This window comes from Aethina tumida, chromosome 6 (genome assembly GCF_024364675.1).
Source record: "Aethina tumida isolate Nest 87 chromosome 6, icAetTumi1.1, whole genome shotgun sequence".
Lineage (NCBI taxonomy): Eukaryota > Metazoa > Arthropoda > Insecta > Coleoptera > Nitidulidae > Aethina > Aethina tumida.
In genome coordinates this window covers 16,841,717-16,857,874 of record NC_065440.1, presented here as the reverse complement: position 1 = coordinate 16,857,874, position 16,158 = coordinate 16,841,717, and the positions used below count along the sequence as shown (strand labels likewise).

Here is a 16,158-nt window from a genome sequence, read left to right as displayed (position 1 = left end):
TTAATGTTTGTTGTTACAATTATATATCTTTTTAGTTTACAGGGAAATTTGTTTTGCATTATTATAGGTTAATTCCGGGGTGGTGAATACGAAAATCATATTTAATTATTTTTATTTTGAACCATTCATCCAGAAAATGACAAATTAGTGTTTTTGAGGTTAGAAAGGTGAGTAAATATGTTAAAAATAAATGTACTAAATACGTGAAGAAATAAGTCAAACAATCGAACTATAAATTTATTTAATAAATTTCTTACAAATATAACTCTTTTGCCTAAACGTACTGCAGATTTATATTTTTTGCTTTTTTTTTGGTAACCGAAGGCACAGATTTATTCTGAAAAAATCAACTCGCAGGTTTAAAATAGCCATAAAATATTAAACTAAATTGTGATTTCACAATTATGATGAAAATGAACACTTGTTAACACATAAGTAGATTTAATTGTCAACTAAAACAGAATTCAAAAGAACATCAAACACGGATTATTCTTTAGTAAACTCATCTTCCCTGAGACCATGCAATTACACTTAATCCGTATTTAGAGAACTATCACTTTTGAATTAATCAATCTGTTGATTATCAATCGAATAAAACACAGCAAACAAAAAATCCATTAAATAAATAAACCATTAAAAGTTCAAGAACTACGAAAGGAGGTACTATACAATATAGTAGATATGTAGAAAAATAACAAGAATCTTATATCTAACTTAAATTAATAACAATTTGACTGGTGTGGATATTTTCACTTTTCGCCATAATAATATAAAGTAAAAGAATTCAGTTAAACTTAATTTCTGAAAGACTTTGTGAAATTCATGGGGGCAAAACAATTTCCATTATACGTAAAGTAACAATAAACATTTCAACAGGTGAAACTACCCACAGTTTTAGAAAGTCACAAATTATCAGTACATTTTTACAATAAAAATCACGTTTATCTTGGCAGTGGCCGAAAATCAATCGATCTAAAACAATCATCATTCTGTACAAATCAAAATTTGGCAATATTCAGGAGGTGGCCGAGCTCGTATTCCCATTTTGTAGTCCGTTATGTGCTGTAAAACATGATCGAACCAATCATAAAGGGTGTAAACTACAAAATGAGTTACGTCAGTCGGTGCTCCCCACACAATTACAGTCCGATCCATCTTCAGCCGCCAAATATATCGATAAAATCTATAAAAACTATACAATAAAAAATATCCTCTTCTCTCTCTCTCTGTCGTTTCTACATAAAATTCATTTGCGTGAGCTGATCACACGTCTCTTCAACGTCGCCGTCTTCTGCTGGATCTGTTTCCGCAGCGTCTTGACCTTGGTCTCCTGTTTCTCCGGCTTCTGCTTCCGCAGCCCCGTCCGTTCGGCGGCAGGCGACGTTCCAGCTTTACTATCTACAAACAGAGGATTAATAACGGCACCGAAATTGTGTCGAAAGGCTTACTTCTTAAAACTATCTTTGCACTTTTATCACTTGGTTTGTGAGCGGCGTTTGTACCAGTTTGGGGCTTCCTTTGTGTAGCACGGAGGGAGCGTCTTTGGAAATGGTTCGACAGCTTGCCCGTCACCACCTTAGTTCTCTGCTCCTAAAAACAAAACTTTAATTAGACCAGTACTTAAGGAGATTTAGCTCGAAGGCCGTACCGTTAGTGCCTTCTTGACTGCCACAGGCTTCTTAACTTCTTTCGGCTTCTTCTCCACCACCGGCATTTTCTTTTGCACCCTCTTGACAGTCTCCAACACCAACTGTATCTTACTCTTGGTCAGGTTCTTGTTGATTTTGTCCTTCTTTTTGAACGACAGCTTCTTGCTCTTCAGTATTTTCTGGGCGATGCTCATTTTGGACGCTTTCGCACTCAGCGACGAACGCGTGGCTTTGGGTCTGTCGTCCATCCACTTGGGGGAGTTCTTCTGTATGTCCTCCAGACGCATGCTCTTCCTAGGCACCACGTTTTCCTCGCTGGCGCACCTACGTTTCAGTTGTTTGGTGTTCTTGTGCTGCTCCTCCACCTGGGGCGACGACTTGGGCTTGCTGGAGCTTCGCAGGTTGTGCTTCACCACCTCCGTCTGTAAGTAACCACAAAATAAACATCGGAGATCAAAGGTAAAAAAGGCGGGAAGTACCTCCGTGGTGGTGTCGCACACTTCCAGGTCGTTCGAGCTGGACGAGATCTCGTGTATTTGGATCGAGTCGTCGGGGGCGGCGAACGACTGGTTCTCCTTGTCGGTGGCGGCGTTCAGGTGGTCGGGACTGGGGCGAGTCTCGCGCGGGTCGAAGCTGGTGCTCTCCCTCGGCTTGGGCACGAAGTTCCGTTCTTTCAGGGGGAAACTAGTTGAGGTGGTGGCGGGGCTGTCGCTGGACGTGACGGAGGGCAGTTCCGGGGCACAGGTCACCGGCGGCGGCTTTTGTATGGGGGCGGCGTTCTCGTCTGTAGATGGTTGGGCGTTTTCCGTCTCCGGTTCAATGGTTGTATCTAAAATAACTCTGTTGAGCTACGTCCAACGAGTACCTGGGGGTACTTACCCATTTGATTGTCGAGTTCTGCCTCGTTTAGACAGTTGGAGTTGTCCCCGTCCTCGTAGCGGGTGACTATCTTGAGTCCACGGTCCGGATACGCAGCCTTCTTCCGGTCCTTGAGCACCTGCGCCCTCGGTGGCCCGGGCGGGTCCAGCATCAAGGTGATGGCCGACGTGTTGTCGGCCCGCATCTTGGTGGTGTGCCACCGCTGCAGGGCGTGCTCCACCAGCATTTTGCTCGGGTTCTGCCAGGACTTCTTGAAGTCGCTCATCGCCGCCTGTTCGTTGTGGCGTTCCGCATGCTGCACGATCAGCACGGCCATCTGCGGGCTGATCATGTTGTACAGACCGTCGGTGCCGAAGATCAGGCAACGGTGGGTGGTGGTGTCGATCTTTAGCACCGTACAGTCCGGATGGGGGGACACGACGAAGCGGTTCAGGGCTGAGTTGTAGGACCACAGGTCGCCCAAACTCCGGGCCACGGCCAAGAAGGGGATCTCGTCGATGGGGGTGGAACGGCGGACCGGTCCTTTGTGCCCTATCCGGGGGCGGTTCCACACCACTCGTGGTACGCCCGACTTGGCCACGACTTTGCCGCCGCAGTTCTCGATTCTGGTCATTTCTTCGGCGTTCTCCGGCTTGTGGTCCCTGGTTAAGGGCCTGGCTTTCCAGTTTGTGCTATCCGGATCTTGATAACCTGAATAAAATCATTATTTGTACTTTCACAATAAAGACATAAATTGGGTAAGTATAAGGACAATTTAGGTGTTACCTACCTAGAATTATTCCAGAATCACCAACGTGTCCAATGTATATTTTGCCACGCCTTATGAAAGCCACACTGGCAGTGGTTCCTGCGGTACTCGGTAAACCTGACGCTGTCTTTGGCCACTTTTCTGTTGTAAAAAATTATGTAAAATCGAATTAGAATCGTAAAACATTTAATAAAGTGTAGGGGACAATTTTTGTATATAAAAATTGCTTCATTCAAGTTTATCTTACTTAACCATTGTTCTAAGTCTTGTCTTATTTAATTTCATTATATTATACATAATTATTCTATTAATTTCAAGCTTTCATTGATGAAACTAAAGGGCTCACTCACATTCACACAAAAAATGGATAGAAAAATGTATTTTTCCTAATACAACATGAAAATTATCCAATATGGAGCAACTGTAGGGGCAAAAATAGATAGTCAAATATTATTATTTAAATTGATTTATGAAAAATTGCCTGAATTCAATCAGTTATTTAAAATTCTCTTTTGATTACATCACATTTTACACAGCCATTTTTTATTAACACACAAATAATAGACATTACTCATATTTCAATGCATAATTGTAATTTGATAAGCCTCTACAAAATATAAACTACATAAATTTATCACTGTTGATTGATGAAATAAATTTGTTTATATAGGTTAAGTCAAAAGTGACGTTTAACCTAACAATAAATTCCGCAAGTTTCTTAATTTTGTCGCATATCATTGCATTAATTCATTGCCCTGCATCATTTTCATATCAATTGTTCGTAAACCACCACCAGATCATAATGATTACGTTGTCAAACACAAAAATCGGATCTAACTCACAAAACCTGCAAGATAAACTAGTTAAGCGGGGCCCATTAGTAAACAAAACAGTACCTTGTTCGCGCCACATCGCGTAATGCGTGGAGATGTACCCCTCTTTGATGGCCCGTAGCACATCCTCATCATCATCCGACCAGAAGTTCTTGTTCCTGATGATGGTCTCCATCAGATGCTCCTTGGCGAATATCGCGGCCTCGGCGCCCCCGTGCCCATCGTAGATGCCGAAGAACGCGTACTCCAAATCCTTTTCGTCGTCGGTCTGCTGATAGGCGACCGTGAAATAGTCCTCCATGTATTTGCGGCCGCCCTGCCTGCAGTGGCCGGTCACACGTAAATTCACACCTATCGACGCGGGCATCCTCTCATCTCACTGCACACCTTCGCTACTTAAAAAACAATAACGATCACATGCAATATTGTTGTTGTTCGAACCTGTTGGGAATTGTTTGTGAAATAACTGTCATTGTCGTGTTTAAAGTGTGTCAAAGGATGCGACGGGTGACGTGACGTCGCTCTCTCTCGCACCCGCGTGACTTTCACCACGACGTACGTCGGTTGTCGGTCGGCTTTCGGTTTGGCGCGCTGGTCGGTAATGCAGTTGCGGCGCGGGCATTTCGAAACGTGCGTGGGTTTCCTTAATTCGTAAATTTCGTTTGCACAAACGTTTGTTTAAACAAATACACGATTAAAATTTAATTATAAACTGCAGAAAACGTGATGGAGGTGTAATTAACGCAGCTGCAGATAGATGGAGACTATGTCTTTTGTCAACTGTTTTATCGGCCTTCACTCCTGGGGGCTTTATGGATGTTAATAATTTAAAAACCAGCGAGATCTTCCAAAATTTGCATGATTTTGCTTCAAAATATTATTAGTTATTTGCAAAACAATAAAATTATGCGATGTACTGGCTTCACCTATGGACTAATACGCAGGATTATAAAAAGTACGTAGTATCAACGTTACAGATTCCTGCATTAGCCTAAGCATTGTTTATTAAGGTGACAAGTTTTAATTTAAAACTTTTAAATTTGGGCTTGCTTCAACATTCAGTAAATAAATTAAGGTAATTTCCTAAAATATTTTATATAAATATTAATTAATCCTAGTGGTGGCCACAGAAGTACCATACATTAATATTTTATGTCAATTAGAAAATCCACACCTTCAATTAAATGCAGTCAAAATATATTATACTTTATTTAAAATAATTACAGTATATTATTTGTACAATTATTCTATTAGTTTATATATACTAAATGTATTAATTTTAAATTTTGTGCCTTTTCTCTGGCCACCACTAACTAATTGTTGTAAAAATTAAAGAATCTTTGATACAAGGTTATAGTTAGTTGGTTATAAACAGTAATTTAAACAATTTTCAATATGTTTATTGACATTATAAGTCAACCCAACTTGTATGTATTAACAACATAATTAATTTTTACAACTAATGTAGTAAAACTTGAGTTAACATAAGGATATAAAATATTACTAAATTTAAACTGTTGTCCTTATAATTATATTGTTGTATTTATAATAAAATTACATATAATTCTGTTTATAAATATAATATTCATATACCAGAATAAATATAACATAATTTGGAACAGATATAATTAGTATAATTGGGTTGTAAAATAATGTTTAATGTTTTAAATTATGCTCTAATTAAAGTTTATTGCATACAAAATTGCATATTGCATTCATATTGCAGTATATTGCAATAACAAGTTAATGGTGTTGTGAAATTTGTTTACAGTTATTATTATGCTGTCTGTACATGTAAATAAAATTAAAAAAATTAACAAATACGTCAGTATAGACAAAAAACACTTCAGCAATTGAATAATTTTAATACGTTTATTTATTACCTTTAATTTATATATCACAAAATCATCACTTTTTATTCAGATATTCCCTACAAAACTTTCTTGAGATGTGATTATTATAATAAATTTAGATAAATTGTAATATTTTTGTTTATTGTCTATAATTTATTTACAGTTTATCACAAAATCTTAAGACTAGCATTATATTTTTAGTCCACTTCCAGTTTCTTGAAAGTTCCCTCAATTCCAAACAGGTCCCCTTCATTTTTGGCCTTTCCAGCTCTTTTACTCTCATCCACCAATAAATTACCTTGTCTTTTAAAAAAGCTTTCGTTGTCATTGAGTAATTTTTTGGTATTTTCTACAACACTTCTTTGAGCAACTAAATAATATAAATACACACTTAAATACCTTGTAGTTCTTTGAACGAGGGAGCTGCTCCTCCACGTTCCTTTGGCATGCACTCTTTGGGCACGTAGTTGAGGAAGTCCCCTCCTGAGCCTGCGTGCAGGTGCAACTAAAATTTTAACGGTTGTAATTGAAATTTAATGACCGGGGAAGTCCTTACGATGTCGTAAAGTTCCCTTTTCATGAACGGCTTAACCAAGCCGACCAGTTTGTCGGCCCAAGGCACGATGTTGATCAAGTGGATGCTCTTCAGTCTAACAGGCATGGCCTCCTGCAAATAAAACATGCCCTTTTTGGCCACGATCAAGTTGAATTTGGTGAGGTGGCCGAAGACTGCGCCGTCCATGTCCAAAATCAGGACGTAGCCCTTGCAGGGTCCTTGCTGGTGGACGTGGAGGAGGGTCAGCATGTCGAACATTTTTACGTGGTGGATTAGGTCGAATTTGTCCGGATCGCAGTCGATTAGTTTCATGTAGTTTATGCAGTAGCCCTCAGGGGTTTGTTGTGGCAGCACTTTCATCAACCTTAAATTGGTACCATTAACTCATTAATCTTTGGATTGGATGGAAGACTTACGAGACGTTTAGGGTGGCCTGGAAACCGGGCTCCTGCAGCTCGTTACCCCGGAAAAATATGTCCGGACACAAAGTCCTGATGGTGTAGAAGTTATCCAGAGCTTTTTTGGCCGCCTCATTGCTGTACAAACAGCTGGACAAGAAAACGGCCACTTCCAACTCTTCAAAAATTCCACCACACATCAATTAACTCTCAAAACTAAATTTCTATTTTGTACCTGTGATCTTAGGGAGGTGATTCTGTTTCTCCAACCACACCAGCAATTTTTTCACGTCGTCCCTCTTCAGGTTGGGGTCCTGTTTGTAAGCAGTCTCGACGTCTAGGTTCGTGCACATTTTAGAATCGGTTCCAGAATCGCTGGACGCGCTCCACGAACTGTGATTTGATTATTAAATCTTGTAACCTTAAACCCCCCAACTATTAGTGGACATGAAAACAGGTTTTTATGCATAATTGCAATGATATGGTTGTTTAATATTGTTATAATTGTATGTATGAATTGTATAATGTGGGTAATTAATTAATTATTTGTTTTTTAATCATGTGGTTCACCTAATAACACATATCCCATTAATTGATAATAATAACAATTATTCTTAATTATTTTTTTGATGACTTACTCTTGAGGTTGTTTTTTTAGTAATCAAGGAAGTCGGAAGTAAAGGACAATAATCTAAATGCAAGAAGCTGACCTAGAAGATCTGGAAGATTTCCAAATATTTTAAAATAAAAATAAATAAACCTTCAAAATTATATATTTAAATTTATGGGTTTGAATTGTTGTTATTTGATTGATTTTATTAAAATTTGCTAATTCTTAAAAAAGAAATTAATAAAGTAATTAAAAAAATGTAATATTTAAACTAATTTTATTATTTTAAACTTCCAAGAATAAAATATTAAACTTAAGATTTATTTTTAAGGTCAATTTTTTCTGCAGTGTGAAAAATTCTTAAATTCCAGGAATATTATATAAAATAATGTTTAAATGTTTTACCTACAGATAACATTATAAAAGTGAATTTAAAATTTACACCGGAAATATGAAGGTCGTGGTTTGCGTCACAGTTATATTTTTGTTTAAAATTATATTAATATTTAAAAAAATCAATCTGAATCTCTTGAATATTTTGTACTAAAAACTCATTATTTAATATCTCTTTTTAATGATATAATTTTATTATTTTTAAGTTAGTTTATGACTGTTTTAATTTTTAATTAATTAATAATTAATTTATTTAATTAATCAATAGTGAAAATTATTCTTACAATTGTATATTCCTCCTTTTTTAAATAAATAATAAAATTTTAACATATTGATTAGTAAATAATTACTAAATATTTAATTTTTTTCTAAATAATAACAAATTTTACATGAATTTTTATTTTTTATTAAAATAAATAGGTTTTTAATAAATTTATTATTTTATTGGTTATTATTAAATAAATATTAATTTATTTAATCAACTGATAATTAACATCATTTCAATAATTTTGTTTTTTTTCTTTGTAAATTCAAAGATATATTTATAATAAATACATATTTATTATTAATTATAAATAAATTCTAATTCTAAAATAAAATTTTCATATATTAATTAATAAATATTGCTAAATATTTTTTTATTTTTTGTTTTTTTTTCTATATAATAAAGAAAAATAATTTTTAAAATTTATTTATTTAATTTTTAATTAAGGCAATTTTATTAATATATTTTTTTTAAGCAAAAAATTAAAAAAAAAATTAAAATTTTATTGGCTATTATTAAATAAATATTATTATAATTTTTTTAGTTTCCTCCTTTTTTAAATTAATTTTTTGTAAATTGAAACAAATATTAATAATTCATTATTTTTATTATTAAATATAAATAAATTCTAATTGTATAATTATTTATTTATTTTTCACTTCCTAAAATAATTGTTAATGTTAAATAATTATGTTTTTTATTAATATTTATCATTTTAATTTGTTATAATTTAACAATTATGTTTTGAAATAATTATTTATTAAATTATAGTCTAATTTTTTATAAATTTTAGTATTTTGAGTAAATACATACATATTTACTTGACTTAATTTTTATTAATATTATTTTAAAGAATTGTTATTTAATATTTTATAACTTCTTTATAAATTTAATGGGTTAAATTAACAATTTTTTAAATAATTGTAAATGAAATAATAATAATTATATATATTTTTTCAATAATTTTTTTTGGTATATTATAACCAACTAGAAAAAATAAAAGAAATTAAAAGACAAATTTTGTATATTTTAATGTTTTGTTTAAAATATGTAAATAATAAAAATGTTTGTTTGATATAACAAATGATTCTTAGAAATATTTGTTATATATTTGTATAAAATCATTGATGATTTATTAAAAAGTTGTTTATGTTTTGTTAAATATTTCTTGGATGTTACATTATTTATTTCTATAAGAAATTCTTTGAATTGAAATAATTGTTTAAATTTTAAACAATTTTTATAATAAATAAATTAACATGTTTTTTAAATATGTTTGTTACAATATACAGTTAACATTTTTATATTTATTTAAGTACTTTTGACTCCATAAAATTGAGAAGAACAATAAATAATAATAAATTGTAATCCAACTAAAATACAAAACAAAAATTTTGTGTTATTAATTTAATCCACTTGTAATTTTTTGAAAGTTCCTTCAATCCCAAAAAAGTCTCCTTCACCCTTCGCCTTTCCAACCCTTTTGCTTTCATCCACCAACTGGGTGTCCTCCCATTTGAAGAACTCTGCGTTGTCGTTCAAAAATTGTTTTGTTTTTTCTGTAAATGAGCAAACATGAGTTTTGTAAAAGAATTAATTATGTAATTAAGAATGTGGTACCATGGAGAACTGCTATTGATTCACACTGGCCACCATAGTCGTTTGGAAGACATTCTTTAGGCACGAACTTGGGGAAGTCCCCACCCAAACCAGGGTGCAAATATAACTAAAAAATATTGTCTGTAGATAATTAATTAAATTATGAAACAATTAGTACCATGTCGAACAGCTCCTTTTTCATAAAGGGCTTCAAAAGTGCCACCAGCTTGTCAGCCCAAGACACAATGTTCACCAAGTGGATGCCCTTCAATCTCACCGGCATGGCTTCCTAAAATGCCCCATCAATAAATAAATCAATTGACTGACAATTAGTTAAATTACTTGTAAATAAAACAGAAACTTTTTGACAACGATCAAGTTGACTTTGGTCAAATGACCAAAGACTGACCCCTCCATGTCCAGAACAAGGACGTATCCGTTGCACGGTCCACATTTGCTTAGATGCAGCATCGTCAGCATGTCGAACTGCTTCAGCTGGTTGATGAAGTGGAAGTGGTCCGGATCACAGTCCACCAATTTCATGTAGTTGATGCAATAACCCTCTGGAGTCAGTTTTGGCAGAATGTTCAACATTCTTAAAGTAAAACAACAATTATTAATTATGAAATTCTAAAACTTAAGAGAATCTTAATCAAAATTAGAATTCTAAAAATAAATTGAGAGTCACTTTTTTGAATGGATAAATTTGTTTTAAAAATATGAATTGCGAGTTGTTTATAAATTATGTAAATATGTGAACCATTTAAACAATTATTATGTTTTATGAGGTACACCAATGTCTGACCTTTGCTTGTTATTTTTATTTATTGTCAGTTTTTTACTCCACTTCAAGGTTTTCAAGAAAATACTAAAATCTGAGCAGTGGAAACAATAAAAATCAATTTATTGTTGATTATGAAACAATTAAAAAACAATACACTTACGAAACATTCATGGTCTCCTTAAAACCAGCATCAGCAACGTTCCTGTTACCAAAAATATCCTGACACAAAGTTTTTATGGTGAAATAGTTGTCCAGAGCTTGTTTCGCAGCTTCGTTGCTGCAGTAACAGCTTTGCAGGAACAAAGCCACTTGCAGCTCTAAAATAATTAAACAAATCAAATTAAATAGGCCAAAATTCTAGTAGTTATTCACCAGTAATTTGAGGCAGGTGCGGCTGCTTCTCCAGCCAAACCTGAAGCTTCCTCACATCGTCCTGCTTCAGGTCCTTATCTTTGTCGTACAAACTTTGAACGTCCACAAGATTAGTACACATCTTAGATGTTGCAGCCACCAACTCTTCCTCACAACTGATGTCTCAAAACCAAATCATCTGATTAACTACTAAAAAACAAGTTTTTTACTAGTAATTTTTTTTAATTGTTACAAACAATTTCGTATCTAATTAAAATCTTATTGGATATTTTTTAATAAGCCTTTTTAATGAGCTAATGTCGTTAATAAATACCTAGTGCTTCCGTTGAGAACGCACGTTTCCTAGATTAAGAAAAACAAATTAGTAATTAACCTTTATTACACATTGAAGGTACAAAAAGGTATAAATTTAGTCGACTTCTAGCTTTTTGAACGTGCCTTCGACGCCGAAGAAGTCGCTGGCTTGCTTCGGACGTCCGGGCCTCAATTTTTCGTTGACCATTTGGGCGTCTTCCATTTTGTGGAAGCTTTCGTACTCCCGAAGCAGCTTCTTGTCTTGCTCTACAAAATAATTATGGATGTTACAAGTTGTTGTCCACTCCACTGGAGGGTATTACCTTGGAGGTCTTTGATTGAGACGCAGGAGCCCCCATAGTCCTTTGGTAGCATGTCCTTGGGCACGTACTTGTAGAACTCCTCCATGTCATTGTGAAGGAACAGCTGAAAATGCCTTAGGTTGAATTAACTGAGGAATACAACTAGAGGCAAACCGACCATGCTCATCAACTCCTTTTTCATGAAGGGTTTCATCAGGGCCAGAATTTTGTCCATGAAGGGGACGATGTTGATGAAGTGGAGGCCCTTGATCCTGATGGGCATGGCTTCCTGCAAAAACCACAAGATGTATCCAATTTTTAAGCTTCTTGAGTCAACTTACTTGTAGGTAGTACATGAACTTCTTCATGGTGATGATGTTGAGCTTGGTGACGTGGCCGAAGGCGATCCCTTTCAAGTCAGCAACCATGATCAAACCGTTGGAGGTGCCTTTGATGTTCAAGTTCCTTATGGCGGACATGTCCCAGTTCCTGATCTGGTTGGAGAAGTTGTACTTGTCTGGGTCGGTGTTTAGTAGCTTCGAAAAGATCACGGTGTAGCCCTCAGGTGTCAGCTTCGGAAGTGGTCTCACTAAGCTACAAGTTAAAGGTCAAAATTGGTTGTAAATTGATTGCTAAATTTACCAGACGTCCTGCGTTTCTGTCACCGAAGGATTATTGGGTGATCTGTTGGAGAAAATGTCTGAGCAAATAGTCCTCACAGTGAAATAATTATCAACGGTGGTTTTGGCTTGTTCATTGCTGTAATAGCAGCTGTGCAAGAACAAAATAGCTTGTAACTCTAAAACAAACAATTCCTGACCCACTCTGGAAGAATCCCAGGATTATTTCCTCACCAGTGATTTTGGGTAGATGAGGCTGGTGCTCCACCCACTCCAACAGACTCCTCACGTCCTCCCTCTTCAGGTTGGGGTCCTTCTTGTACTCGTCCTCCACATTAGCTAACGCCATTCTGGAATCACTGACTCAATGCCTTTCAAGTCAAGGGTTTTAAGTGCTTTTAAATGATTGAGCAACAATGCCTCAATTTCCTTTGTTGTTGTCGCCAATTTATTTCGTGCGTGATCATTAAATTTAGTTTTCGCGTTCACGCTACTAATAAGATAAGATTACAACGTCGCTTGTTTTTATGCAAAACTACACGAAACATTTGTTTTCCTTTTCAAACCAATTATTAAATGGCACAAGTGGTGTTTACGTTTCGATTATTAATTATAATTATAACAATATGTTTAGCTGTGGCCTTGTCGCAGGATTTATGCACATGCATAACGTTTGAACCGATTTGGACTTGATGACAAAGTTTGCGTGATCGACATCCATGTTTGTAAATCGAACTAATTAATTTTGTACACGTGAAATATGATTTTTCAACTTTGATTTATTGTCGCCTTGAACGATTTTACTACCTATAATAATTGTGCCAATTAAAAAAATATAAAAAGTGATTAAAACCTTTGAACGAACTAAATTAATTGAACATAAAGTAAATAATTATTTAGTTACATATTCAGTAAATAAAACAGATAAATTGCTGTTGCTCATAATTTATTCATTTTTATTTATTATTCAGATGGTGCCTTAGTTGTTGAAGTAGATGAATCATAAGCTACAAATTTATATTCAGTTAATCTATTATTTAATTGATTAATTAGTACCTTTCTTCGAGTCGCCTGAAAGAATAATAATTAGAAGCAATTCATTAAAATTTCTTTAGTTACTTACTTGGTCCGAAACATCCTTTCTTATAATTAACATCCAAGGATTGAATTGAAGGGTTAATTTTATAAATAAATGGTTGCACCTAAAAAATATCAATAAGAAAGTGTTACAGATTCATTTTTGTTTAAATACAGATAGAAACAACAAAGCAAAGATGTAAAGTAAGATTGAAAACTTCATTTTTGTGCACTATTAATTTTATTGTCTGTTTTCTTATCTTTTATATGTGTTTAAATAATTATTTAGTGATATTGATCTTAATTACTGAATTATGCAGGTAAGAATTTATTTAAGTTTGTTGTAATTTATGACTATTAGTTTAAAAGATTACACTTTTACCAGACTAGTGTTTATTTTAATTACAGCGATTAAAAAAATTTTAATAATTGGGCTACAATTATTATTAAAATACACAGCAATTAAAATATTTATAATATTATGGTGCCATAAAAATAACCATAAAATTAATATAATTAAATGTAAAATTTAACATTTACTTTAATTTAATTTTGATTGTGATTCTCATTCTAATTCTGAGCCTTTTAATCTGATTCGGAGATTTTGAATTTAATTTTGACATTCTGAATCTGATTTTGAAATTCCGATTATACTAATTGAATCTAATTTTGAAATTCTGAGATTCTGAAATTTTAATTATGATTCTGTTTCTAATTCTGAGATTCTCATTATAATTCTAGTTCTGATTCTGAGTTTCTGAATATAAATATTAGATTTTTTTTTATTCAGAGACTCTTATTAAGAAATTCTGATTCTGAGATTTTTATTTCAATTCTAACTTTAATATACTGATTTTGATGCTTTTTCTGATTCTAATTTTGATGTTCTGAATCTATTTGTAAATTATGATTCTCATTCTGAATTTTTTCATTCTGATTAAGATTTTGAGACTGTGATTGTTACAGTTTGTTTCTGATTCTGAGATTCTGAATCTGATTTTGATTCAAATTCTGAAATTCTGAATCTGATTCTGATATTTTGAATCCAATTCTCAGATCTTGAATTTGGTTTTTTAAAATTTTTATTATAATTCAGAGATTCAGTAATTTTATTTATGATTCTGAAATTCTGATTCCAATTCTAGATCTGATTCTGAGTTTTTGAATCTGATTCTGATTTTTTAATAGTAATTCATTGATTCTGAATCTTATTCTGAGGTTTCAATTTTTATTCTGATACTAATTCTGATACTATTTCTGATTCCAACTATGGGGTTATGATTCTTGGGTTGAAATTTTTGTTCTTATTCTGAGATTCTAAATCTGATTACGAGATTTTGATCCAGATCCTGAGATTCCAATTAAGAAATTCTGATTCTAAGAGTTATATTTTAATTCTGACTTTGAGATTCTGATGCTAATTCTGATTACCATTTTGAGATTTTGAATATAATAGTGAGTTTTTGATTCTCATTTTGTTCTGATTTTGAGATTTTGACTCTGATTCTGATAGTTTAATATTGACTCTGAGATTCTGATTCTAATTCTGAATCTGAATCTGAGATCTTTGTTCTAATTCCGAGATTCTTTACAAAATATGGGATAAAGTGAAATATTTTACAACATTAACATCAGAAAACAAATGTATAACTATTCATTCATTCATTTTTCAACCAGACAGTCAATGTAAAACATTGAGTCGTTTCCATTTAATAATGTACAATTAACCATAATAATCCCTCATTACTTATTCAATGATAAGACGACAAAAACTTACATGCCATAATTTCCTATACGAGATGCGGTTTTTCTATTACAACAATTAAATGACTCCAATGTAAAACATGCAATTTTTATTCAGGCACATATTTCTCAGAATCAACGAAATAATTTAATAAAATTTTATTATATAAAATTGTATAACAATTCGACAGTATTTCCGCCTTTTTATGTCGCTTCCTTAAAATCGTAACTTCCTAAAGCGTTTATCCGAATCAAACACCAGAATAACTATAATTATCCAAATTAAAACACATATAAAAATCATGATGGTCAAACGTTAGAAAACGCAGTGAAAAATGAACTACTTAGTCGCTTTGGTTTTCGTCCTTTGTGTTATTTGTGTGGTGAGTCAATGATGCTTGAGTGTCTTGTACAAATTGTTGTAAAAAATTATTGTAGTTGTACACGAACGGGTTGCCCCAAGTTGATCACCATGATCACGCTGGATTGCATGGTGATCATCACCACGATGCTGCCTGTGGAAGGAGATGTAAGTTCAACTCTATTTAAGAGGATTTAGGGCTCAAAGTTTTGATTTTAGCCACCACCACCACCACAACCACAACAGCTGCTTCAACCTAAGGTTGATTATTAATGAGGGGTTTTATGTTTGATGTTCAATAAAGTTGATCAGTAAAATTATTTGTGTTTTCTTTTTATTATGGTAATTAAATAAAATCTTGTCTATTACTTTTAATTCAATTATGTAATATAGTAAATTTAATTAACTATGTTATTAATTATTATTACATAAGACCATAAATAAAAATAATATTTTGTTTCTCCTAATTCAGCAATACTAAAACATTACTTAAACTACTAAAAAACATCTATCATAGATAGATTCATGTTTTTTCCGGCAAAGATGTCTCCAATTCTCTTGGATCTGGCTTTTGAAAATTTTTGTCCACAAAATCGTTGATTTTTATCCTGTCCATCAAAGCTGAGCCAACAAAACTGTTGTTTAATTGCACTATTTCCATCATTTCATTTGTTGTCACCTCAGTAGACTGTGTAGTCGTTTCTTGGACTTCAGTAGTCTGGGCTTTATCCCTCCTGATTAAACCCTTCAAAAATTACAACAAAAATAGTTTTTACATCTATTTATTAGTTAATTAAGTACTTACAATTAAGCAGAAGATGA

General features: G+C 33.4%; 4 protein-coding genes and 1 long non-coding RNA gene across 5 annotated transcripts; 1 reads left to right on the top strand and 4 right to left on the bottom strand.

Moving 5' to 3' along the window:
• Nucleotides 1-223: 223 nt before the first annotated feature.
• On the bottom strand, nt 224-4,606 carry LOC109602112 (protein phosphatase 1D). The gene is made up of 7 exons (XM_020018441.2): nt 4,173-4,606; nt 3,298-3,417; nt 2,529-3,218; nt 2,129-2,478; nt 1,649-2,071; nt 1,449-1,590; nt 224-1,398 (listed from the first exon to the last, which is right to left on the bottom strand). The coding sequence occupies exons 1-7, from the start codon at nt 4,474-4,476 to the stop codon at nt 1,247-1,249; spliced, it is 2,181 nt and encodes a 726-aa protein (XP_019874000.2). The 5' UTR covers nt 4,477-4,606; the 3' UTR covers nt 224-1,246.
• A 1,476-nt stretch (nt 4,607-6,082) lies between these two features.
• On the bottom strand, nt 6,083-7,311 carry LOC126265785 (alpha-tocopherol transfer protein-like). Its single transcript, XM_049968372.1, has 5 exons — nt 7,152-7,311; nt 6,935-7,094; nt 6,519-6,882; nt 6,362-6,467; nt 6,083-6,311 (listed from the first exon to the last, which is right to left on the bottom strand). Exons 1-5 carry the CDS (start codon nt 7,267-7,269, stop codon nt 6,160-6,162), a joined length of 900 nt encoding a protein of 299 aa, XP_049824329.1. The 5' UTR covers nt 7,270-7,311; the 3' UTR covers nt 6,083-6,159.
• Nucleotides 7,312-9,471: 2,160 nt separating this feature from the next.
• Nucleotides 9,472-11,238, bottom strand: LOC109602111 (alpha-tocopherol transfer protein-like). The gene is made up of 6 exons (XM_020018440.2): nt 10,940-11,238; nt 10,728-10,884; nt 10,126-10,378; nt 9,962-10,072; nt 9,805-9,910; nt 9,472-9,743 (listed from the first exon to the last, which is right to left on the bottom strand). The coding sequence occupies exons 1-6, from the start codon at nt 11,058-11,060 to the stop codon at nt 9,592-9,594; spliced, it is 900 nt and encodes a 299-aa protein (XP_019873999.2). The 5' UTR covers nt 11,061-11,238; the 3' UTR covers nt 9,472-9,591.
• Nucleotides 11,239-11,300: 62 nt separating this feature from the next.
• Nucleotides 11,301-12,658, bottom strand: LOC109608039 (alpha-tocopherol transfer protein-like). Its single transcript, XM_020024482.2, has 6 exons — nt 12,390-12,658; nt 12,178-12,334; nt 11,877-12,129; nt 11,714-11,824; nt 11,557-11,659; nt 11,301-11,500 (listed from the first exon to the last, which is right to left on the bottom strand). Exons 1-6 carry the CDS (start codon nt 12,502-12,504, stop codon nt 11,349-11,351), a joined length of 891 nt encoding a protein of 296 aa, XP_019880041.1. The 5' UTR covers nt 12,505-12,658; the 3' UTR covers nt 11,301-11,348.
• A 2,619-nt stretch (nt 12,659-15,277) lies between these two features.
• On the top strand, nt 15,278-15,654 carry LOC109602105 (uncharacterized). Its single transcript, XR_002191709.1, has 3 exons — nt 15,278-15,358; nt 15,414-15,504; nt 15,556-15,654. It is a non-coding gene; the product is annotated as an uncharacterized LOC109602105 (long non-coding RNA).
• The last annotated feature ends 504 nt before the right edge of the window (nt 15,655-16,158 follow it).

Bases quoted from the DNA above. Each gene is read 5' to 3' on its own strand.
- LOC109602112 (XM_020018441.2), bottom strand. From the start codon at position 4,476: ATGCCCGCGTCGATAGGTGTGAATTTACGTGTGACCGGCCACTGCAGG. The intron at 3,219-3,297 runs GTAGGTAACACC...GATTTTATTCAG, and splicing joins TGATTCTGGAATAATTCTAG to GTTATCAAGATCCGGATAGC. The intron at 2,479-2,528 runs GTAAGTACCCCC...GAGTTATTTTAG, and splicing joins AGAACTCGACAATCAAATGG to ATACAACCATTGAACCGGAG.
- LOC126265785 (XM_049968372.1), bottom strand. From the start codon at position 7,269: ATGTGCACGAACCTAGACGTCGAGACTGCTTACAAACAGGACCCCAAC. The intron at 6,883-6,934 runs GTAAGTCTTCCA...TACCAATTTAAG, and splicing joins CAGGCCACCCTAAACGTCTC to GTTGATGAAAGTGCTGCCAC. The intron at 6,468-6,518 runs GTAAGGACTTCC...TTAAAATTTTAG, and splicing joins AAAGGGAACTTTACGACATC to TTGCACCTGCACGCAGGCTC.
- LOC109602111 (XM_020018440.2), bottom strand. From the start codon at position 11,060: ATGTGTACTAATCTTGTGGACGTTCAAAGTTTGTACGACAAAGATAAG. The intron at 10,379-10,727 runs GTAAGTGTATTG...TTTTACTTTAAG, and splicing joins AAGGAGACCATGAATGTTTC to AATGTTGAACATTCTGCCAA. The intron at 9,744-9,804 runs GTACCACATTCT...GCTCATTTACAG, and splicing joins ATCAATAGCAGTTCTCCATG to AAAAAACAAAACAATTTTTG.
- LOC109608039 (XM_020024482.2), bottom strand. From the start codon at position 12,504: ATGGCGTTAGCTAATGTGGAGGACGAGTACAAGAAGGACCCCAACCTG. The intron at 12,335-12,389 runs GTGAGGAAATAA...TGTTTGTTTTAG, and splicing joins TCATCTACCCAAAATCACTG to AGTTACAAGCTATTTTGTTC. The intron at 11,825-11,876 runs GTAAGTTGACTC...TGGTTTTTGCAG, and splicing joins AGTTCATGTACTACCTACAA to GAAGCCATGCCCATCAGGAT.